The sequence below is a fragment of the Podarcis pityusensis genome (assembly GCF_964106645.2).
Source record: "Podarcis pityusensis genome assembly, chromosome: 9".
NCBI lineage: Eukaryota > Metazoa > Chordata > Lepidosauria > Squamata > Lacertidae > Podarcis > Podarcis pityusensis.
In genome coordinates, this window is record NC_138034.1 from 20,561,319 (window position 1) to 20,586,581 (window position 25,263).

At 39.0% G+C, this 25,263-nt stretch overlaps 2 protein-coding genes across 5 annotated transcripts in view; both read right to left on the minus strand.

Moving 5' to 3' along the window:
- ZDHHC2 (zDHHC palmitoyltransferase 2) overlaps positions 1-25,263 on the minus strand; it is a 70,761-nt gene that overhangs the window by 41,804 nt on the left and 3,694 nt on the right. The window lies entirely within an intron of this gene.
- MICU3 (mitochondrial calcium uptake family member 3) overlaps positions 1-25,263 on the minus strand; it is a 43,183-nt gene that overhangs the window by 7,239 nt on the left and 10,681 nt on the right. For 3 of the 4 annotated variants that reach the window (XM_081020059.1, XM_081020057.1, XM_081020060.1), the window contains exons 2-11: positions 22,530-22,683; positions 20,407-20,438; positions 19,482-19,560; positions 17,637-17,684; positions 16,261-16,343; positions 13,613-13,684; positions 10,941-10,979; positions 5,147-5,242; positions 2,494-2,594; positions 829-1,000 (exon numbers count right to left, since the gene is read on the minus strand). In XM_081020059.1, coding sequence (XP_080876185.1) covers positions 829-1,000; positions 2,494-2,594; positions 5,147-5,242; positions 10,941-10,979; positions 13,613-13,684; positions 16,261-16,343; positions 17,637-17,684; positions 19,482-19,560; positions 20,407-20,438; positions 22,530-22,614 — 807 coding nt within the window. In that variant the 5' untranslated portion in view covers positions 22,615-22,683. The remainder of the gene's footprint in view (positions 1-828; positions 1,001-2,493; positions 2,595-5,146; positions 5,243-10,940; positions 10,980-13,612; positions 13,685-16,260; positions 16,344-17,636; positions 17,685-19,481; positions 19,561-20,406; positions 20,439-22,529; positions 22,684-25,263) is intronic. The other variant, XM_081020058.1, reaches the window with a different exon arrangement.

The window sequence follows — 25,263 nt, forward strand, 5'->3', positions numbered from 1 at the left end:
GAAAATAGGGCTGTTCCAAGGAAAAATAGGACATTCTGGGATCAAATCAGAAACTAGGATAGCTTCTGTAAATCTGGGACTGTCCCTGGGAAATAGGGACAGTTGGAGGATCTGTATCTATATGAACCAGGAAATGACCTGTCTAGACAAGGAAATGGGTCTTCCTACCATTTTTATATCTCTGTGCATCTTGCTTTGTATTTATCTTTCAGTTACTCATTTCCATTCTCCTTCCCATCTGGTTTTCAGTTTCTTTCCCTCTCAGTCAGTCAGTCAGCATTCCCTGGGCACTGTGCATGCTTAATCCTCATTGGGCTGTTTTAAAGGTTTCCTCCTTAGGGTTCCCCTGAGGCTGCCAATACCTCCCTCTTGTGTGTAACTGTTGATGTATGGTCTACATGAGCAATGGCACTCAAATAACTGGACTACAAATAGAATAAAGAAGAATTCTGCTATAATTAGCCATTCTGAGATAATATCAAAAGCCAGTGAAAGGTGTTGTGTAAAGTATTACTCCTTCCTGCCTATGTGCCCAGGCACCATTCAGATGCAAAATGAACCCAGAATGTCCATGTCCAAAAACTCAATGAAAATGAATGAAACCTAAGTGGTTAACAGGACCTGCCCATTTTTCGTTCTCCAAAACTATTTGGGCTATTCCAACCCACCCCTCCTTCCCACAAATCCCACCTGCTCAACAGAAGGTATCACATTTCAGCACATGTAACTGGAAGTGATTGACATTTTCAGGTAACTGTGCTTTCAATCAGGCTATGATTTTGTGTATGTGTGTGCGTGCAGATGTTTGGGTCTTTGCTGAAAGCTTACTTGCTCTTCTGGCATGCTGCAGCGTACGTTTTCCAGATAACTTGATGTATTTTCCACATTTGTATATCTTAAAAGTATATGAGCAAAGTCTTCCTCACTGATGGTAGTCATCCCATTAGAGTATGAAAGAAATTCTATTTCAAGAACTTCAGTTTGGAGATTATCCATAAACCTGAATTATAAGAGGTATTGATTTAATAATCTTATAACTCCATATGTAGAACCCCGCCCCCTAATATTTCAAACATTTCAATTCATGCAAAATTAATAAACTTGCAATTTCAGTAACAGCTGATGGACTTCTTGGTTTGACCTAGTAAAGGAAATTTATCATTGGCAGATCATTTCTGCACATACAAAAATATTGTGAAATATATAGAGGTGAGTTGTGGGGCTAAAATGTGAAGCAATGACAATAGAAATATATTTTAATGCCAAGGGCTGCAAGCTTCCAAAGTTACACGGTTTAGTATTGCACTCTATACATGTCCATTTAAAATGCAGTCCCATTATTTTAAAAAGGTCTTACTATTAGGTAAATACATAGGATTGCAGCTTAACTCACATTGGTTTCAGTGTGTTTTAAGCTACCTAAATGTGGAAAGGGTTTAAGCCAAGGAAAATAAACACAATGCAACTCTCATCAGAGCCAATCCACAGCTCTGCAAGTGCACATGGAGCTGCTGTGTGAACAGGCAGGACAGCTTCATGTGGAGGACAACAAAGCAGCATTTACAGAGCTGTCCCTGTTACTAGAGCCAATAGTGAAGCCTTTACAAGAAGAATTTTCCCTATCAGACCTTAGAGCACATTGGAGTAATTATGGGGAAAGTAGAAGAAGCTCTAGACTACAACTCATGTAATTCCTGACTAATGGTCTTACTGGCTGGGGCTGATGGGAGTCGGAGCCCAACAACACCTGTGGGTGGGTGTGGGACAGGTTCTCACTACTGTACCACAGATTTCAATGTCAGAGAGGCAAAGAGATGTTGTTCCTTTTAAGTTTAGAAAGTTACATTATTTCTAAAAGGCACAGAAGTACATGTTTAGCTACAGACAGAGGCTGATTATCTGTGAAGGTGGCTTCTCACCTGTCATCTATGTATAAACTTTGTGATCAATTGCAAAGCTCTATAGAGATCCAGTAAAGATAATTCTCAACATGGAATTCAGTGCATAAACAAAGGCTCTAATGCAATGGAACTACTGGATCATTCAGACCAAAAAATACAAAATAGATATAAACCCCAAAATCAGGATTTACCAGTGGCTGCAGAACTGATTCATATTCACTACAGAAAATAAGACACATAGTATTTTCATATTTTGATCTTCTAAATGGGGTACTAATGTATTTCTAAGTACTCCAGAATACTATGCAGAAAACTAAAGGTAACAAAAAGTTGTTTTTAGTTGCTGGGAATCACAAGTGCTCCCTATAGGCATCTGGTTAGTCACTTTGAAAATAAGATGCTGGATAAGATGGTGGCTCTTCTCAGGTTCTAGGCTATGGAAGCCATAGACTCCAAAGTTTTTTTTAAAAAAACAGAAACTACCTTCTAAAAATATTTAAGGATACAGACAATATTATTGGCATGTATGATTTCTAATATGACATATACAAAAGGATTTGTACATATGAAAAGTATTAAAAGTAAGGCTCACCTATAAAAATCTTCAAAGTTAAGCTCAGCCTTTCCTTTCTTACCAAAAAAGTGTACCAGCAGTGTAGTATCGGATAGTAAACCAGTGATGTCATCTGCACGCTGAAAAACATATTGAGTATATTAATTGCTTAGTGTTGCAAAAGCTTTAGTAACAAAAATAAAATCCACAGAATTTTATCAATGCACTTTGTTTTAAAAAGATTGCTTCAAGATTAAATGCATCCATGCATCAAATACATATTAAAACTATTTGCAAGATCAGTTAGTAACGTTAGTCAGGTCATACTTCCCCACACAATATTTTACATTACATTTTAGCCTACCAAACTTAAAAAGTGACATGTTATGATCAAACGTGTTAAATAAAACCAGGGACCGGGGTGAAATTAATCAGAATAGTGAAATAATATAGTGAAAATAAGTTGGCACCTTTTAAAAATGATTATGATGATGGAAAGGCAACCATCATTGCAGACGTATTTCTCATCCATAGCTTTGTTAATGTCAAAAAAGTGAAGGGAATATTTTGTTGGAGAAAATAATAAGGCAGGCCTACCTCAGGAGCCTGTGCTTTTTTGTTTGTTTTGTTTGTTTGACAGTGATGTCATTTCTCTGCAAAAATCTGTCCATGCAAAAAATGTCAACAATTCTACTTCCTATGAGGAAAAACCTCAAGTGTGAACAGAGGAAGAGTGGAATTATAAGAAACTGTTCTATAGTTAAGAATATATATTCACACATTGAGATATTTTAAACCTACAGCTTCTGAAATTGTAATCTAATAGGAGTAGCAGGTCCTCAATATGAGACCTGACTAGCCGACTTTCAGATTCATATGGTACACAAACCAGATATATTTAAGCAGTATGAAGGATTGTGTATTTTCTTTTCTATATCTGGACAGCATTATTAACTGTTGCATCTATTTTTTATTGCTTATTTATCAAAATACTGCCCTTCTGAAAATGCAAGCTTGACCTACAGTACCAGCTCAAATAATTGGCTCCCAAAGACCTTGCAGCAAGGCTACACTTGATTCATACAAATGACACTGACAGGTGACCATTATATCAATAGCTTCCAAACCCTCTGAGTACAGTTGATCCTGAAATGGTGCAAATTCAATTTACAAGCACATGACAGATGCACCCCAGGACTTGTATTCTCTAGGTCATCCCAGGTGACCAAGGGAATTGCTTACATGGTAAAACAATTACAATTTCTATGAATTTTATATATTCATCATTATACTCAATACTCTACAAGTAAACCACCTATATCTACATGAAAATAATTATACGAATTAGTGGATGAGAAAGAAAAAATGGTTATAAAAGGGCTTAACATGGAGAATAATTTGTTGTGTATGAACTATATCCTAGGGTGGATATACAAAGACCAGAAAATTCTTTATTCTAGGCAGCAGTACTCTATCAGGATCTATGCACATACTGAATGAAACCCTTTAATTCTGACTTCCCAAATAAAATGCTTTCCCTCTTCAATTCCCATAGCCTCAAGTCAGTGTTTATTAATGCATTCATTCCTTTCATTGAAAGAAGTCTAAATGTCTCCTCTTCCTCAAATGTCTTCCTTGTCAGTCTCACATAAATATGAAAATTGCCTTTCGTCTAGCTGGGAGGTCTGTTGATGCACCAAACGGGGCTTAAACCCATCAGCAAGTAAGACACAGAGCTAATGTCAGATGAATTTTCAACTTGCAGTGGGGATTCTGTGCCTTCAATAGATAATGTAGAAAATGGAATCTTGGCAGGCACAACCCCTCATGCAACAGTATGAACAATTGCCCATGCCTAATCCCAACTTCATGTCTACTAAAATTAGCTGTGCCCAAATAATCATAAATGGAAGCTATTCCAATGTACAATGGTTGTTACCAGGCAGAGCTGTTCCTTTAATCCACAGGTAGGCAACAAGCAGCTCCCAGTTGCATTTTATGTTGTCCCTCAATTTTTTATGATGCTGTCCCATTCCATCCTTACAGTGTTTTCTGCTTCCAGTTGGTTTCCTCTGTATTTTTCCTGGGTTTTTATAATTTCATCCCACTTTTGCTATGTAAGGAGCAGCATTCTAAGTTAGCTAATTTATAACACTTTTGTTTCTGGCTCCATATACAACCAGCATGTGTCTCTGACAGATTTACCCCAAGGGAATGTACCCTTCAATAGAGAAAGGTTGCCCACTTATGCTTTTATGAAACATAAATGTTTATCATCAGATGGTCCATTAAATGGAAAGCACTGAACCTATCTTTACCTTTCAAATGTAAAAGACTAGTTCTTAAGATAGGCATACTTATAACTGTGAAGTATCTTTTCAAAATACAATATAATACAATAAAATAAAAAGATATCCAATATTCCAAGAATGAAATAAAACCAATTATTTCACTGTTAGTAAACAAGAAATATGGCAGTTTAAAGTATGTGTCAAATGCATATTTTTCTTATGCAACAAATATAACAAATGTAAATACCAAACAAAAACCATGGGGAAAAATAAAAACAACGCAAGGAGGAGGGGTAATTAAAAAGTTTAAAATATTTACAATATACACAATAAAATGGAATATGAAAAAGAAAACGAAAACTGAAGAACAGCTCATGGACCATACAGAGGTTTTGTTATACCTCTGCAAGGTCCGAAAAGAGTGCCTGGCTTGTGCTACGTCTCAGAGTATCCCAATAGCTTCTTGGAACCAGGTCCTCTCCTTCTGTTTTTAGCACCTGCAAAATTTTCAAGATGCATAGGTTTGGTGGGAAGGGGTAATAAAGTAATAAAAACCAAGAGCAGCTTATACACTTTTACATCTTTGCTAACTAATCTTCAAAAAGAGAAAGCTCTATGTGATCACCTTCTCCATTTTTTCTACACAAATAAAAATGCTGTATAACACATAATACATTGCCCTTTTCAAAGCAGCAAAGTCCCTGATAATCACTTTCTTATTCATGATGATGTAATCTTATTAGGTTGATATTGCCACCTTTAAAAAATATTACGATATAGCTTTGCACATGGGACCTAAACATAGTTTTGTACACATTTTAAAAAAGAATGATTCTCATGTGATAAGTTTTCTTCTTCATGTGCCACTAGAATCTTAGACTTTTTTCCCATTCTATTTAAAAAGTTAGTCATGGTTCTCCATTGAAGTAAATGGGATTTCAGTCACGACTAATTTGTCTCACTGAACTCTTTCCTAATTGGAGCCTATGAACTCTCTCTTAATTGGAGCAAGTTTGTGAAGTATTACTCTTACTAGATTAAAAAGAAGTATGGGGAAGATCCCACCCAATTAAGAATTTTAAGTTCTATTTATTTCAATGGGAAATACTTAAGCACACGCTTAACTATCTCCTACTGAAATCAGAAGAATTTAGTGACATTTAATTTGGCTGGATTATGCTCGGAGTTTTGATCAGTAGCCAACATATATGAAAAGATAAAAAGAACACCCTCTCTATATATTATATAAATATTTCTAGCTACTTTAGATATTTTTCTTCAGGCAAGAAAGCTATCTTTAATTATATGTGAAGAAATAATGTTCTCATGTTGGGTTTTCTGTAGTGACATGTCAGATGACACAGAGTGAAGCTTACAACGTGCATGTTTGTATACTATGTCATCCTTCTGAAAAGTACCAAAATTATTCAGCTGACATTCTGATCCATAAGTATAGTCAGAAATAAGTACCATCAATTTGAACTAAAATTCCAAACACGTGTACTTTAGAAAAGTAGTGCTGGGACTCCAAACTTGCCAGCAATATTGCATGAAGATTTGTGCTGAAATCCTGGACACAGTTATGTTTTGAGAGGCTGAAGAGGATGGAGTGTGGTAGACAGAGAACTGAAACAAAAAACCAGGTATTTCCAAGACAAGTCCAGTACTCAGCTCATAGATCCTTCATGAGATAACAACAAGAGGTGTGTGGGGTGGGTGGGTGGGAGTCCATGTTTGCTGCTATCACAGCTGCCAGTCCTGATCATCTTTAAGTAGTTAATGAAGGGGTCTTTCTCTATACAAAACGATTTTGTGCTTGTGGTTTGGTTGGTTTCTAAAAAATGTTTCTCGTTATATTAAGGTGAGGGTATTGGCCATTGTGCTGTACTACAGCATCTCTTTCTTCCTCCTTTCCTATGGTTCAAAATGCAGAGGACATGCAGTAGGAAACCACGCCATTAAAGATTTGGTATCTTTTTTCCCCCCCCCAAGGGCCATCATAGCTGTCATTTGAAAACACTATAAATCACACCTCAGTCTTCCCCTGATGTGAATGGATGTGTCTTATACCCATAAATGCAGCATCCTTAAATGTTATAGTGACAAGATGGGGTAGCATATCTAGAAAGGTGAGAAACACATACTATAAACAAGGAAGTGAAATAATTCACAGTAGGCAGAAGGATCAGGGCAGAAGGGAAGATTTTCCATCCTACACTTTGCCTGTACTCACATTCCTTGCATGTCTCTGTGTTTGCTGTTGGGTCCCTTTGAGAGCTGTCTCCATGGAGATAGTTCTCAGCAGCTGCTGCAATACGAATATTTCAAGGTGGGAAATCCCTCACTTTAGCTGGGTTACTTCAACAGCAGGTGTGTATCACCTCCATGGAGACAGCTGTCAGTGGGAGATACTGATGGATGACATTACTGTAAAATACACCTTTTTCTGGGATTTCCTGTCTTGAGTAGGATTGCTCAGGTGACGGTGAAGATAGGTCTCACTGGAGACTGTCCTGCGAGTCCATGGAGGCAGCTCTTAGAAGCACACAGCACCAGGTGTTGACATCTACTTAAGCCTGATTTCCTGGTGCCTATGGTTGCTCAATGGGCAACAGGTTCCTGTGACATCAGCGAGACTGATGGAATGGAACTACAGGACACATTACAGTGGTGCAATCTGAACTTGCCAGTAAAAGCTATCCTCTCTTGGGAAGTAGGGGCTCACCAGAACCCAAGAGCTGCTTGGTCATACAATCTATTTAGCGTAATATTCTGTTTTCTTGTAGTGGTTCTGTCAGATTCCATAGCAAAATTCAGAAGTAGAAACAGTGAAGCGGTTCAAGGTGACTTGTGATTATGCTGCTGATGTTTGTACCTAAGACCATTTACATTAAATATACAGGGTGATTCATAATGAAGTATAGAGTTTCTAGATGCTGTAAGACAGTAACAGGTGACAACACGGACCACAACTGTGAACCGTGAGGTAGATGTACTCATAAAGTTTGTGTTCTGCTACTGAGGGAAGTGACATAGGCGATAACGCACGTGTCATGTGACTAGTCAGGCAAAATGGCTGTGTGTACAGTGGAGAAGGCCTTTTTGTGTTCTTGATTTGAGCAAAACAGAATCTGTAACTGTTGTGCGATGGCATTTTCTGAGATTCAGAAAAAAACCTCCAAGCAGAAAATGTATCTATGATTGGCATATTTTTTTTTGAAACTACGGTCTGTTTGTGCAAACTTAGAAGTCCTGGATGACTGTGTATATCGGAAGAAGTCGTTGATAGTGTTTGCACCGCCATTCAACGAAGCCTGGGAAAATCAAAATGTAGGGTGAGTCGCGTTTGGGCAGCAACGGATTACCAGTTCGATGTGTGTCATGTGACAAAGGGTGCACACATAGAACATCTGTGACAGTTTATATAAAAAAAAAAAAACTTGAAACATTCCCCTACAATTCTGTTACAGGTAACATAAGATATATTACATTCTTTTTTTTATAGTGCATTGAAACTGTATACTTTATTATGAATCACCCTGTAGTGTAGTATATATGTAAGCAGCAGAATGCAGAAATGGTTGGGAAGCCACGTCCAAATTGTTGCATCCATCCCACACCTAATAATGAACGTCCTTGGCAGATAGTAGCAGTTGTGCTATTCCTGACGGAGGGTGTCCTGAGGAAGAGTTATGTTGACTACAGAGGAAGGGGGTTATGTGTCCCTCAACTACAAAAGGATGATGAGCAGTTCCCTGATGGCCTTTGGTTCAAGGGATAAGCAGATGCATGTAGCAGGCTGTCAATGCATTTAATATGTGGGGGCGAATATCAGATCCTCTAAAGTCTCATTCCTTCCACGTTGACTGATATCATAGAGTTGGGTACAAGGGGAAGTGCTCTTAATGCTGACTCAATCCTCAGAGGCATCATTCATATACTGAGGCAGGAAAAACCATTTGTCACTGCACTCATACAACTTTTGGGTAATGCCAAAGTGGCAAATGAAGGTGTAAGCATTTTCCACAAAAATATCTTGAGCTCTCTTCTTCTCTTCCAAATCTTTCAGGTGCTGCAGCAGAGGTGGCGGAACCAAGATTCTTCTTTTAAGGGGTGAGGAGAAGATATTGAATGAATCTCAAAAGTGGAGAATCTTGTGAACCCAGGAGTGACAGGACCCTGGACATACATCTATGCAGCCATGTGCTGGCAGCTAAACCTAGATATTAATAATTTTTAAACTTAGATTTCAGGAAATAAACAAGTGTGAAGAAAGACTAGGGGGGAAAAGGTTTCTAGAGGAGCAGCCATGTTAGTCTATTGCAGCAAAAACAACCAAGATTGTTGTGGCACTTTAGAGAGTAACAAATTTATTATGGTTAAAAACTTTGGGAACTTTTGTGAATAAATCTGTTAGCCTTTAAAGTGTCACAAGAATTTTTGTTTTTGTTTTTTTAAAATAGTATTCTTTAGCTTTAGCTTTACCAAGTTACACTGCATTTAACTTCATGGCTAATTCCAGCAGTAGAGAAAAGAGTTTTGAAGTCTGTATCAATACATTAGAAACAAAATTAATATATATTTTCATGTAGCTGTGATTGCCAATCTTAATTTATATAGTACATGCAATTACCTTTCTCATTAGCTTCAATGGTATGTGGATTGCTTCATAAGCATGCACATATTTAATTTTGCATCATTTACATGTTAAACCTAAAATTCTACAGATGAGAACCTTCACAATAAGTCTTATCCATGACATAAATAGTTCTATAGTTGTGACCTATAGTTGTGATCAATGCACTTTTTTCAAATAAAATCTGTTTAGCAGAGTCAAGGAAGGCTTCACAACAAAATGGTAGTACAGTATCTTTCCATTTCAACTTGGGGCTGAGTAAGTGACTGGACAAAAGAAAAACTTCTCAGGCCAGTGCCTAGAACTCATGGACCAATGGAGGTAATTGCGAGACAAATACTCATTGCCATAATCCTTATCATGGGATTCTCAGGCAAATATATTATATTGTCTGAACAGTGAAACAAGGAAAACGGTATCCAATTCTGGGGTACCATTCCTAAAATGTATTTGCTTGAAAAGCCCAATCCAGGAATAATTCTGTGAGAGGAAATGTATGTGTGTGCATGTGTGAATATACTGTAAAAATACTAGCTAACTAGCTTGATACTTGATGTTATCTGCTGTATTCAATACCAAGGATGTTAGTATTTTTACATTATACATGCTTCATCTCCATAAAAGATTATACTAAAGTCATCAGCTGTGACATTTTCAGTTCAGCCAGTCATGAGGCACATGCAGTGCATGCGAAATACATACACCAGGCCATGCACCAGAGAAGTAACTCACAATATGAAAGAAAAGGGGGGCGGGGGGAGGACAGAAGCAAGTTCCTGTATTTTTTCTTGTAACTTAATCAAACTTGTCAGGCAGAACGGTTCCTCCTTTTTCCCTGCATGCTGCTGCTAAAGGGCTCCCAACCCCTCCAGAACCAATTTCAGGGAATGTAAAAGGGAGGAAAGGGAAAATCCCTGTTGCAGAAGCCCTTGCACAGGGCTTCCATTAGTTGACTCCTGCCCCTAGTACTAAAATCCTATCAAAATAACCTCATCTACCCTAAATGGTATGGTGAGCTCAACAAAAACGGGAAAATCTATTATCTAGTGTGAGGATTAAAGCTTGCATTTGGTGAACAGTCAGAGAGTCTGATCTACCGGGGATTTGAAAAATGAAGAACCTATTGAGGCAGTGATCCCTCGTGCTTCTACTTTGCCTATATGCTATATTAAAAAAAATGGCCAAGTATTTCTTCAGTATAAAACTGACTCAGCTTACAAATGAAAGATCCTGCCCACCCCTCTAAAAGTTCTGCAGCAGTGAAATAACAAATAACTGTTACACCTTCTACCAGCTTCCTCCACCAACCCCTTCATTGATCCTCCTTCCAAATCAGCTATAGAGTAAAACTGGAGTCCTCTTGGTGAGGGTGCTGGTAATAAGTCACAGCTGCATCCTCTCCTCTTACCTAAGGCTTCCCCCCAGGCAACCTTAAAACAGTTTCTTATCAACTCTGAACATTTTGGTTTTAATTTAACGCTGTGCATCATTTCTTGTAGTGAATGCTGCTTTCACATAGATTTAATACTTCAGAAGTATAATACATTTAGAGTACATACAGCATTAGTAGAACTGTGGTATCCATAAAGCTGGAGATGCTGATATAGTAAAGAAGAGTGAAATGAAGAGTTGCATTTCAAAATGAAGCCAGGATAAAAAGAAAAGATAACAGTAGGTTAGGGCATAACAACTTCCATTGTACTTGTTATGAAATACGGTTTTACTTAAAGATAAGTCTTTGTTTAAAATTAAACAAGTTCAACAGTATTTTTAAAATTAAAATGTTCTTAAGATTTTTAAAAAGCAGGTCATCAAAACAAACTATTGTCACCACAGCAATAGGATTATCAAAAATGAACGACTGAAAAGAGTTCCACCCACAACAGAATTCCAACAGAAACCAGGATTCCAACAGGGCAGAAGCATTGCTGTAGTAAGCCCAGTTTTCTGTAGGAACCACTTTTTGGCTGGTTCTGCAGCTGCTCTAGAAATAACAAACCAGAACAAGGGAAGACATCATTTTTGCCTCCTCTTCAAGCACCTTATCCCCCCCCCTTATGAATTGCTGCCTATGAAGTATCTTGAAGCAATTTCACAATAAAATGAAAACCATATACAAAACAATTACATATATAATAACAATTTCAAATAAATTCACAGACTGATGGGGATTTAAAAAAACTCTACTTGTTAAAAGTCTTCAACAGGTGCCGAAAAGAAAACAACAGTGGCACTTGTCTGAAATGTAATGGAACGGAGTTCCAAAGATGGGTACCGCTACACTAAAGGCCTGCTTCTGACATGATGTGGAATGGACCTCCTGATAAGATGGTATCTGCAGGCTGTCCTTTTCTGCAGGGTACAGTGATCAGTTGGGTGTGTAAGGGATGAGATGATATTTTAAGTATCCTGGTCACAAGCTGTATAGAGCTTTTCAAGGTACCAGCACCTTGAAAACAGCTCCATCGCTAATTGCCAATCTGTACAATTATTTCAGGAGCAGGTGATAGCCTGCCCCAGGAGCAGCTGAGCAGCCACATTTTGCACTAGCCACATTTTGCACCTCAAGGACAGGCCACATAAAGTGCATTGTAGAGGTCCAATCTACAGGTTACCAGCACACCTTTGTACAGCTTTCTGGGTCATGTGGCCAGCATGACTGGGACAGAGCAACGGGAGCTCACCCCGTCACGTGGATTTGAACCGCTGACCTTCCGATCGGCAAGCCCAAGAGACTCAGTGGTTTAGACCACAGCGCCACCCACATCCCTATAGCATATAAACAACAGCTGTCAGGCAATCCTGGTCCAGAAACAGCTGTAGCTGTCTTAGCAGCTGAAGCTGGAAAAAGGCACTCCTAGCTACTGGGGTCACCTGGGCCTCTAGTGACAAAGATGGATCCAGGAGCACCCCCAGACTATGAACCTGCTCCTTCAGGGAAAGCAGGGCCCCATTCAAAGCAGGAAACTGACCAATTACCCAGACTCAAGAGCTGCTTGCCACAGCACCTACGCTTTGCCAGGATTCAGGGTCAGTTGGTCCACCATCAGCCCACCCCCAGGCCTAGGGCTTGAACAGCCTCTCCTGATACAGATGTTACAGAGATATACAGCTGGGTATCATCAGTATACTGTTGAAACCTTGCCCCCAATCTCCTAATGGCTCCATATAGATGTTGAATATCATTGTGGACAAGCACAACTGACAGGTGTCTAAAATATATTCTCAATGCTATTCTCTGAAACTGACCTTGGAGATTGGCCCAGAACCACCGTAAAACAGTGTTCACAATGCCCACCTCACAAAGTCAGTTCACGAGGATACTATGGTTAATTGTATCAAATCCCCTGTGATATCAAGTAATGATTACAGGGTTGACCTCCTCCTTTCCTTCTGTCAATAAAAGTCATCCATCAGGGCAATCAAGGTTGATTAAGTCCCACAACTGGCTCTGCAAATGGATTGGAATGGGTTAAGGCAATCTGTCTCATTCAAAGGGTACTTGTAATTGTTGTACTACAACGTCCTCAATTGCCTTCTCCAAACAGGGCAGTAGTAATCACAATCTGGTGTAGGCCTTTTCAGGGGTGGGCTTATGAGATAGGAAGGTCTACCACAGCCCCTGGGCTGTGCAAGATCCCTCCCCTCCCATGTGAATGACTCTGACCTAGTGATGTGGTGTGTGTTTTTACCTTTCCCTCACTAATCTGAAGGTTTTGGTCAAGGGATGCAGAGTGCCACCCACATCCTAGGAGATGTGTCCTCAGATGCAGAGAAAGTAGGAACAGTAAGACTTGCTAGATCAGAATCCTCTGCACCCAGCAGTCTCTGATCCAAAGACTGGTTTTTTTTTCCTCTTCCCCTTGCTGGATCTGAGTGTAGCAAGCCTGAACGATTTTCATTAAACATTCAAAAGTTGGGGTGGAATGGAATTAAAATAATTCTGATCACTGCCACAGCTAGCAGAGTGGAACCCAGTGGTTCTGCCCATTCTTATGAATGACTTTACATTTCTTTGATTGGGATACCAGTACTCCCACCTCTCTCTAAATGTCTCACTTTCAGTTAAAGTTTCAGAGAATGAAGCTATATGTTCATCATAATAGAAAATATGTACTTCTGATTATTACTGTAAACTTAACATTCTCTGTGCAGTATCTGAGATAATAGAGCTCCAATAATCATGTGAAGAAAACCAGAAAGTCCACAGGTTTCTTTCATCAATACTTACCAACATAGCACGTTTCTCTTCATCTCCTCTTCTTTCTTTCTTTTCATTTTTCTTTCTGAATATGTCTTGCAGCTGCAAAAAAAGCCAATTGTGTTCCCTACAGTCGTTCCTCTGTCTTAGGATATTTACAGACATCACACACTAATGCCTCAAGGCACTATCTAACAAAAGTTATATGCAGTGAGGCTTATCTGCAACTGACTTTTGTTGGATTGTACCCTTAATATTTAAACTTATTTTTAACAAACATAATGGAGTTTTTAATACACATTTTCTCCTCCTGAGTCCCACCTTCATCTCTAGATAGAAGCAAGTGCAATGCTGTGATGTATGTCCCAATTGACACAAACTTATCCTACTCTCGCTGTGTGCTATCTGTGCAACTGTGAATGTAGGAAAGACACTATAAAAACCAATGGAGAGATTGAGCAACAGATACAATTTAAGTAGTCAGAAACAGAGCTGAAAGTTCTGCAGTGGATTTTGTTATCAGCAGGCAACTAGACTAACATGATCTATAGCTCCTTACATACTTGGACTGATAGGCACCTATCTCCAATAATAAAGCTACCTGAATGTGCCCACCAAAGCATGGTTCACTGGTCCAATCCAATCCAATCCAAGCCTTCATTGCAAATTGTGACTCCATGAAGAGATAATGAGCCATAGAGCCAATTCAAATGCTCAGAAAAAGAATATTGCTCCCCTTGGAATTTTACAACTTTAGAATGCAGGATGAGGTTTCATGTTTGATTGTTCCCTTCATCAAAAATTTCCCACATATAGAAAGCTATTACCTTAGGGAGAAGGATCTAGCCTAGACTTCTTCCTGGCATATTAGTTTTCCAAGCACAGAGAATGTGGGAAGCCTTCAAACATGCAAAACCCCATCTGCATTCTGAAGTAGCACAGTCCCAGGAGACTATACAATATATTCTTCTTGAACATTTGAAATACCTCAGATTGGCGTAAACTAAAAAGTAAGGTCAATCCATCATGAAATGGTAAGGAGAGTGTTGGTAATTGAAAAAGCAGAAAGATCTTTTTTAAAACCTCCAATTCATGCTTTGATTTCCTCTACACCAGATACGGGGAGGAAGATCTTGTTGCACTCATCAATAAGGCTCATTTGATCTTCTGGAAATGAACCTTTTGTGCAGAAGAAGTGCTACAGGATACCAAAGAGTACGACAGTGAACATGAATTAATCTGAGAGCACTTTTCATAGGAACATTGTCTGAAACAAAATAATGGGATTGACTGTTGAAAGCAGAAAGGACAAAACAACATCTCTTGTATCAAGGGAACAAAATCCCTCTGTTCTCTGACCTCAAACCTATGACATAAGCAAACAGGATTTTTTAAATAAAAAAAAGTCTGTAAAGCATTTGATGACTTGGTTTGGATAATTTTTGGTGTGGTGTTGTATACAGGAAAAACTGGGTGTTGTAAGCTCTTCCTTGTCACGTTTCATGTTCTTTATGCAATGGGACCTAATAAAGGGCAGCACCATTGCCTTAATTAGACTGGTTTTATTTACATGAGAACTCACTTAAGAGTCTGCTTGGCCTTTCAGTAACTCTTAGTATTACAGATGAATGTTAAAATAGCAGCTTGAGGGCATATTAAACACTCAGTTTTTCTTTAGAATAGATATTAAGGATTTTTGCCCATTCATACTTTACTATTTTATTTTTTTTAGTAAAGTCTTTTCTAACACAGATGGTAGTGTGGTTCTTGCTCTGAAAGGTTGGTCACAATTCACAAGGCTTATACCATAGAACAGGTGTAGGGAATCTGTAGTGCGCCATATGTTGCTGAACTACAACCTCCCACCAGCCTCAGCAAGCATGGGCAATGGACAGGATGAGAGTTCTAACAACATCTGGAGGGTCAAAGATTACCCAAACCTGCCATGGAGATTTTTTAAAAAAGTTTTCATTTGTTGTCATCATATTGCTACTGCATAACCAACTCATGAAACAACAGCACAGTGTCATTTCTCCCTTAATGACTGATATTATAATACCCATGCATGTAATGATCAACAACCCCTTCTTTCCATCTCCAAACTGCCACATCTCCAAACTGTTACCATGGATTGTAGCTTAACTAGGTGGTACCCACCATGTAGTTATCCAATCTGTGAAAAACAGGAGAAATTTCTCATTTTCATTTCTCTCTTTTTACCTTCTTGTTTTTCAGTCTCAAGTGTTTCTCTTTTCACCCACATTTCCCAACTCTCTCCCCCCTCCGCCACACACTTCACCTCCTCTGTGAAGCATGTGCTGTTTGCTTTATCACCACAACCACAAGAGTGTACCATGCACATGGTTGCTAGGTAACCACCCACATGGTTCCTTAGTGCCCCCTTTTCATAGTGGGGCCACATACTGTAGCTGGAGTATCCACCTGGGAAAAGTCACAATGAGTAACTGGGAAACAAATTGTTGTAGAGTGTACATGCTTTGAGGGTGGGATACAAAGGCTTGTTCGGACAATCTAGTTGCTGACTCTTGAATCAGAGGGATTTCCCTCCGATTTACAATTTCACAACTTTTACTTAAAAGTTTTTTGCTACGACATACATAAATACAACAAACACACCCTTAAGAAGCTGGTAAAAGGGCAATGTATAACATACGCACCACCAAAAACTCTTTTTTGTCCACCATCTCATTTCCATCTGTATCAAACATGTTGAAAGCTATTCGAAAACCAGCATGTGGCTCTGCCAAAGGAAAAAAAAGAGGGGAAAGGTGTAACAGAGTAAAGCAATTTAAAAGGATACACCTGGGGTGATGGGCTGCAGACAGGGTTCAGTTCACCTCACTTCTGCTGTTAAAATCAGACTGCCTAAAATCAGACATATACTACATGACTGTGACAATTTTGTGTTTAAACATACATAATGTTTGGTTTCTACTTTGACCCATAGCTGTGGGCCAGTTCCAGTCAGCATGGCAACAAGGCCATGTACAGTGGTACTTCTGGTTGAGTACTTAATTCGTTCCGGAGGTCCGTTTTTAACCTGAAACTGTTCTTAACCTGAAGCACCACTTTAGCTAATGGGGCCTCCCGCTGCCGGAGCACAATTTCTGTTCCTGAAGCAAAGTTCTTAACCCGAGGTACTATTTCTGGGTTAGCGGAGTCTGTAACCTGAAGTGTATGTTACCTGAAGCGTATGTAACCCAAGGTACCACTATAATCTGAAACCAACACCCCATCCCAACCACTTGAAAAGTATTGAGAGTCTTCACACACATGTAAGCTATGTCACTTTGTAGATTTGCCACTGCAGATCAGCTAAATGAAGTTCATGGACCACTTGTGGTCTATGGGTCACATTCTGGAAACCCTTGCTCAAATCATAAAGACCACGTACCAACTTGGTGTTTTTTATCAGTTCTTGCAGCACTATTTCATGACAGGACCCTCGGCTGTTGTGCAGAGGAGGTGGAATCTTAGGTCTTCACATAATTCCTAGGAACCTCCACGGTAACATGCAATTTTTGAAAGCAGTTCACTAATGAGTTTTTGACAGCAGCACCCCATTCATTTAGATAGGGGGTGTATTGCATCAGTTTGAGGAGTGGGAATCTTTCAAACAAAAAATGCCACACATGTATTCTAAGTTGAAATGGGATAGTCACATGGAAGATTGTATCACGTATGTACTGGAACCAGCCCTTCAACTGGGATTGAAAGGAAGACGTTGAAACTTATTTTGGTATTGCCTCCTACCACTTCTACTGTGGTAACCGATTGAAATAGTAACAGACTTATTTATCAGAAGAATGAATATGGAAAAGAACATGTTCAGTACTGCTTCCAGGACAGTGATTTAAGTTGTCTTTTGTACTTTTGTACTGAATTATTCCAGTAATGTTTCATCATGGGCAGATAAGAACAAATTGCAAATTATGAGTTTTCCCCTTCCACAAAAATATTGACTTATTTTAATGAGCATCAAATGGAATGAAATGTACAAATATAGGATATAAATTTTACTTTGAACACTTACTTGTTAAGATACATAATAGAAACAGATATTCTGTGTAAGAAATCACACCTGAAAAGAGCAAGGCAACAAATCACTGAAATTATTCCTGCAGTCATAGATTAATAGCCATAGAGTAAATAATGGGGGATTGCCCATATCATAGTCCCTTTCTATGGCAACTCTACAAACACACTAGAACTCCTTCATCTGCAAGAAGCCTCTCTTGGCTAATGAGTTATGCTAGATATATAACCATTTATTTAAGAACATAAGAACCTTCCCCCTCTGTTTCTCTGATGTACCTCTCCCGCCACAGAATTTTGCTTCTTTAGAGAAACATACAAATCAAATTTTAAAGTACACTATTTTGGCAAGTAAGTACTCAAAATGGGTTACATCGATTTGACTTCTGCCTAATCACATTTTTCTTCTTTATTAATGCCTCTGTCATAACTAATTTCAACACCTTATTACAAATACCTTTTATATAAATTACTTGGAAAGAAAGCAACATGCTTGCCCAGATTCAAGTGTACTGAAACTTAACATACATTTCAGCTTAAAAGAGCATGAACCACATGAACTTATTGCTCAACACTCCAAACCCTCAAAAGTGGATTGCAAAATCTGACAACTGTTAGAAAGTCTTTTTCTTTTACCTCCCATATGCTCACTGCCACAAAAATAAAAAAGTCAAGTTGCACAACTAATCTAGCCTGCTCATTTAAGCCATCACACTTATGGCATTTAATTTTTTTCACTGAAAGTCTCAGTCACCTAACGATTAATGATCTTTCCACATCATGCTTATTCATCCTATTTATTCATTGCACCACAAACAATGTTGTTCACTCTCCTTCAGACCATTTGCCTCCAAAGGGCAGGGCTTACCCTGGCTAGATAGGCCTGCACACACAAAGGCCCCCTGACTTTAAAATGTTCTATTTAAGTCACTTTACTGGAGACCAATGAATGAAAGCGGCTCTTGTGAAGTAGGTCAGGCAGACAAGAACACAGCTATCTAGGAAATCTTGAACACATTTCTGCTTTTTGTCAGTACTAGTATATTGAATCCTATAGACAGATAGTTCTGGATGACTGCTCTTGCTGTTCTGGGAGAGAGATTCTGGAAAAGTTGCAGGCAACAGAGAAAAATCCTGTGGGCAAATTACAGCTCAGTCTGCTGAAGGCAGTACTATTCGTTTAGGTACAAGTTATTGAGGTGGCAATATAATCAGCACAAAACAGTAATAGCTAGTGTGAGGGAAGATTCTAAAAAGGTAAAGGGCAATCTAAGGCTTAAGGTAAATACTGTTGTGAGTTTGTGGGTGCCAGATTCCCCTGTGTTATGAGTTTCTGGGTGCCAGACACGGAATTCAGCCCATGGTAAAATATAAGGCAGGCCAGTTTCCTGATGAGGAAATCACCTGGAGTGATGGGCCATTAGGAAAACAAAAGGAAGGTGATGAGCCATTAGGGAAGTGAAAGAGAAGGGGCTCTGTGCCAGACAGCAAATGAGAGGGGCCCCTCTCTTAATTCAAGAATCAGTTGTAGCACAAAGTGGGAATTTGAGGGCAGAGTTTGCTATGATGTGACATAGAGGCTGTAAAACAACAGAAAAAGCCATGCCTGATTTCTGCTTGAATCAAAGGCTTCAGCTATGGGAGAAACAAGACCCATTTTGGGGTATTGATGCTGTGATCCCCTCCATCGTAGGCTCAGGTTGCATATATGTGTAAATAAACCACATATCCTAAAGACACTGCAGATTCCACTGTGCCTCATTTTCAAAGGAAACACAAAGCCTGGGTAAGAACCTGGAACTCCTGGAATCTCACATTCTAGAAGACATATATTCCTCTGTACCTTTCTCTTGGAGGTTACGAAAGAGTTTTGACGACCCTTTCCAAACTGGTGGAGTTTCTACAAGTATTTGATTCAATTCCTGTAAAACAGTAATTAAAAGAAAGTCGACTATCTATGTGATAAAAAGGCTCAATAAGGCTGCAATCCTCTACAAACCTACCTGAAAGCAAGTACCCTTGAACTCAATGGAACTTACTTCTTAGTAGATATATGCCATATTACACTACAGAGAGGAAAGAACTGGATTAAATCCCATGGTACAAGATACTGGAAAGTCTAGGTTATAACAGCATGCAAACGTTTAATAAAGTAGAATGATGGAATGCAGATTACATATACAGTTGTATCTCGGTTCTCGAACGCCCCAGAACTCGTATGTTTTGGCTTCTGAACGATCAAAAACCGTAAGTGAGTGTTCCGGTTTTGAAACATTCTTTTGGAAGCCGAACGTCCGATGGGGCTTCTGCGGCTTCTGATTGGCTGCAGGAGCAGAAGTTGAACGTTTCGGAAGTCAAACGGACTTCCGGAACGGATTCTGTTCAACTTCCGAGGTACGACTGTAATAAAAATATGCATTCACATCATTCACATCAACAATATGAATTGGCTAGCATTATAATCTACATAAAATGAAAATGAGGGAGCAGCTTGCCTAAAGTCACCAATCTGAGTTACATCTGAGCTGGGAATTGAAAGAAGGGCCCTCAGCTTTTGACTCTTCATCACTACACCACACCAGTTCACCCAATACTGAATACTTTAATGTCAATCTCTTCACACCTATGAGCTATTTATACAATTCAAGCAAAGGGAAGTGCTTCAGACATTCCTCTCAAAATATAAAGTAACTGTAGATAGTACACATACAACAATTACACACACTGAGGCAAATCCTAATTCTTTGTTGTGCAGAATTGAAGCTCACCTGTTTTGAAAGAGACTTCCATTTTCTTGTCCCTAAAATGAATACAGAAATAATTACTCACACAAAATTTTCTACAGCACAAGAACACAGAAGCTGTCCTATCGACTGAGCAGATGGCTGTTCCATCTAGTTCTGCACTGTCTACACTGACTGGCGTTGGCTCTCCAAGGTTTCAGGCAAGAGTTTTCCTCAGTCCTACCTGAAGACATCAGGGATAGAATCCGGGACTGCACTGGCTGCACAGATTATTACTGCAAAGCAAAATATTGGTCATTTTTTTAAGCTGGTGCTAGGTCAGGGGTTGCTAACTTGTGACGCTCCTGGTGTTGCTGAACTACAACTCCAATCATCTCTGATCATTGGTCATGCTGTGTGGGGCAGATGGCAGTTAAAGTCCAACAGCAACATGGAGGCCCACAAGTTCCCCATCTCTACTAGAGAAGGTTTCAAAATCGCAGGAGATTTTATACCACCCTATCATTTTTGTTTATATAAACCATTTTTAGACTGCAACTCAAAACAACTAACAATTAATTTAGAAACACCAGTTAGATCAAAGCAACAATCAAGGAAACGAAACCAGGTTATTAAATAAGCAAAAAAAAATGTAACTCATCCGGGCACCTTAAGAACTGCCTTCTCCAATATGACCATCCCAAGACCTGAAAACCTATTTGGAAGCCCTTGTTTGCGTCCTCATGCCTTCAATGGTGAGGTGGCAGGTGACATAATCACCCTTGCTGTTGTGATGCCTGACTGCATGACCCCAGACTGAGACCCCAAAGTCTGGCCGCAACTGCACCATTGGTAGCACTCCCCTTTGAAATGCCTTGACCAGGAAAGTTAGCCTGGAACTGTCTCTTGTCTTTTATTGCAATGTGTTGCTTTTATATTATGCTTACTTTATTATTATTATTATTAGTATTAGTAGTAGTAGTAGTAGTAGTAATTCATAAGTTTGAGTTTCAACAGGCTGAACAGCAGAACAGAAATCAACCAAATGTACAAAACAAAAAGCAACAAAATTCAAACCCCAATTGCTGAAAAGAGACATTTTACTTCCTATCCAGAATGCAAAAAAGAAAAAGTGGGTTTCCAAATATTCAAAAGCAAATGGTTTTAGGCTTCCAGATCTTAGGAATTATAACTACAAAGGCCCATACTGCCACTTTTCTCTTTCACTATGATGGAACACCAAGCAATGCTTGCTGACCTACGCTCAATTGGAGCATGAGCTAATATAGGGAAAAGCAGCCTTTCAGGTTTGTGGATCCCAGGCCATGTAAAGGCTTTAAAGGATTAAAATCAGCACTTTAAATTGAGCCCAGAAGCAGATAAGTTACCAGTCAATTCTTTAGTGTTAATAGTTTTTCTATACAAAAAAGTAAAAAAGAGTTATTACTGTTTAAATGACTTTTGCGACCTTACTCTTCTTTCAAATTGCTTCTCAAAGTCCACCTTTTCCACACAGCCTTTGACTTATCCCTTTAATCCTCATTCCCTTCTTTAATCATATTCCTCCCTCCCTACTCTTGTCTCTTCTCTCCTACTTTTGGTTGCTTTCCCTATTGCTTATTTTAGATTTCAAGAACCCTAGGGAGAGTGTTCTGACTAGTTTTCCCATGGAAAATGCATCATACAAACAATAACATCAGCTTAAAAGTATTTTGCATAGTAAATTTTAGTGTGCCTAAAAGGGACCATGAAACCAATATTATTTCTATTTTAAATTTTTACCCTTGATTTCACAAAGCTCAATGGTTTAAAGTTTGAAAATATCAGTACCAATATACAATTGTAAATACTTGGGATACCTAAGTGAGCCCACACAAAAGGGAAGCTATGCTTTAATCAAAAAACTGGAAGACTGCATATGAACATCCAGTGTAGCAAACACATTGGTGGTGGATGCAGAGGAAATTGATCAAAACATCAAACAAAGGCAGTTATAGAAGCAGTACACACAGATAAATTTATGTATTTATTCACACATACCTAGATTGAGTGCTCAGGCGGTGAGGGTTGGCTTCTTACTAAAATGCTAGTCTAGCTCAATAAAATTCTGGAGATATTTGTAATGACTCAGAAACCACACTCAGAAAACAACAACAAACTATACTTACTCTTTGGTTCGTCATTTGAAACAGACTGAATGAAGTCATATGGTGTCATAAAGAGCTGCCCTTCAAATTCTAAACTGGCAAACATGCGAAATCGCTGCTCCCGGGAAGTTGCATAAAGATCCAACTCTTGAAGATCTGGTCTGCTTTCTGCACCCTTTTAAAAAGACAAAAGAAACCAAGAGAGTGTTAGCTGTTTTGTTGACAGAGATCCTAATGCTCTCCCTCACAGTTTTAACTGACTGACCTCCCTCTCACCTTCAATCCCACAACACAGTTGTTTTTTTTTAAAATCATAGACTATATATTTCCTTTTCTTAACTCCCACTTATAGTTTAAACCTACAGCTGAAAGAAATGTGAGTCATATGCTTGTATTACTTTACTATAAAAGCAGCATCTATTACAGAGGACATATCAACTATTATGCCCTATCATAATGGGTTTGTGGTTTGGTTTGGTTTGGTTTGGTTTAGTACTGAGCTAAAAATGCCTCCTTCCTTTTCAAGGTGCAATTTATCTCCAGCAAAAGTGGGGAAATTATTATTTTTTGGTCTTTTTTTTGGTGAGTAGGTGTGTGCAGGGGGCAGGAAGAGAAATGTATCCTACTTTTAGTGGGGCTTATCTATGATATAGGTATGAGTAGGCAGTAGGGTTGCAGCCTTTCTTTCATAATAAAATTGTTTTGTTAGTTCAAGTGGTGGCAGAGTTAAATGGCCAGCATCAGCTGGTGGGATCCCTCATTGAGTATAGTCCGGGAACCATGCCATGCCATAGCATTCTTTCCAGAAGGATTGTCAGCAATAAATAAGTATATATTTTAAAGGCTGTTTCCACTTCCCTGTTGCTTATTGCAGCTCCACCACTGCTTGAAGCAGTGTCAAGACTGCAACCTGCTAACATCTAGCATGGTAAGCCATTCCATCCCTGGAAAATTATTGAGAACTTTCTCCCAACTCGCGTAAATAAGAAAAATAATTTCAGTGCTGTTTTCACCCTCCCTGTGCCTTAAAAGGTCTGTACTGTGTTATATTTTAAGGGGTAGTCAGGAAACTTGCCAACAAATCATGCTGCCTTGTTTTGGCCAGGCTTAACGGTTTAAATGGAACTAATCTCTTTCCCTCCATAAAGCAACTTGTAAAGCAGGGCAGAGAAAGAACTTGCCTCCCACCATGTATAAGTATTAGGGCTGCCATGAATGTGTGGTGTTCTGGAACAAAGATGGCAGAAGTGTGCCCAAGTCATGCAGATTCAAACGTTTTCACAAAACATAATGGAAATCACACCTGACACACCATGCAATGAGATCCAGGAAAGGACAAAAGCACTGGTGAGGTAATAGGTAAGAGTCAATAAGGGTCCAGTTTCTATTCTTACTTTTGGAGATTATCTGATCCAAATCTCCTAGTAATTAGCGGCAAACCTCAAAAACTTTCATGAAAGCATATCCCTATCAAAAGATGTTAAGACTTTTGTTTACTAATCTTCTTGGCAATCTTACAGTGATGTTGTATCATGTTATAGCTCAGCACCTTTACAAAACTGGACACAGCCATTTCTTTCAAGCAAACCATCACAAATCTCTAATTAAAGGCATTTTCTTACCATTATGAAAAGTGGGTTTTAGAGAGAATGTGTATTTCTATGTGAAATCTGGAAGCTAACTACAATGAATTATTTTGAAATTTACATCTTAAAACATACACACTCAGAATAGGAAACACTTATGTTGGAAATATTTTAACCTGCCTTCCAGAAGAATTACCCTATGTATTCAGCATTGTAGCAATAGACAGAAAACAGATAACAACTTCAGACGCCAAATCAAGTCACTTTTCCCAGAACAAAGCAATTTGATGCTTTCTTAATCGGAAGCAAGTCCTGCTGAATTTTATCCTGCTTTCTTCCAGGACAACAGCCCAAGCATATCAATATTATTAACTTTTTCAAGGTATATAAATGAAGCTCAAAAACCATTTTGTCAACTTATATATTTCATCAACTCAGCTGTAGCTTTCTTTTAATGTCCTTTTGATAGTGCATTTATGATTATTTGTGTTCATACAGCCATCAGGGCAGTCATCCATGATCCCACTTTCAACACTATTTACGTTTACAGAAGTTGTGAGGCAGCAATACTGCTCTATTTATATAACCTGCAACTTGTGTTGGAATCCCATAACTTTTTAAAGCCCAGGTGATCTGGGGTGGTTTTTGTCCAACAGTGGCATTGGAGAAGCATTTCAGAGCAAGTAATAAAGAGGAAGGAAGTCCAAAACAGATCCACCAACAATGCACTATTATTGTGTGAAGAACACATTGCAGAACACCTGCTGTAGAAACCACCAGGCTGGAAGAGCCTGTGTGATTTACAGTAATTTGTTGGAATTCCAATAAAAAATGTTTCCAAAAAATGTAAATATTCAAATACACTTGTCTGCATTCTGCTGCATCCTAATCTTGCCTCAGGCAGGGCAATCCAATGGGCCTGCCATGTTGACAGCTGGCTTCTGCTGTTCTGCCTAGAGAAGTTAGGCTCCTATGGACTCCTAAGAGAAAAACTGTGAATGAAATGACAGCACCCCACCAGACAATGTAGCAGCTCCTCCTCCAGTGTTCAATGTCCCACCAATGACAGAGCCCATCCCTGTATTAGTCAGGCACTGAAGAAGCAAACTGATGCATAGCAATAGGCAGTGCTTTTTTTCTAAAAAAATATTTGGGGTACTCTCATTTTC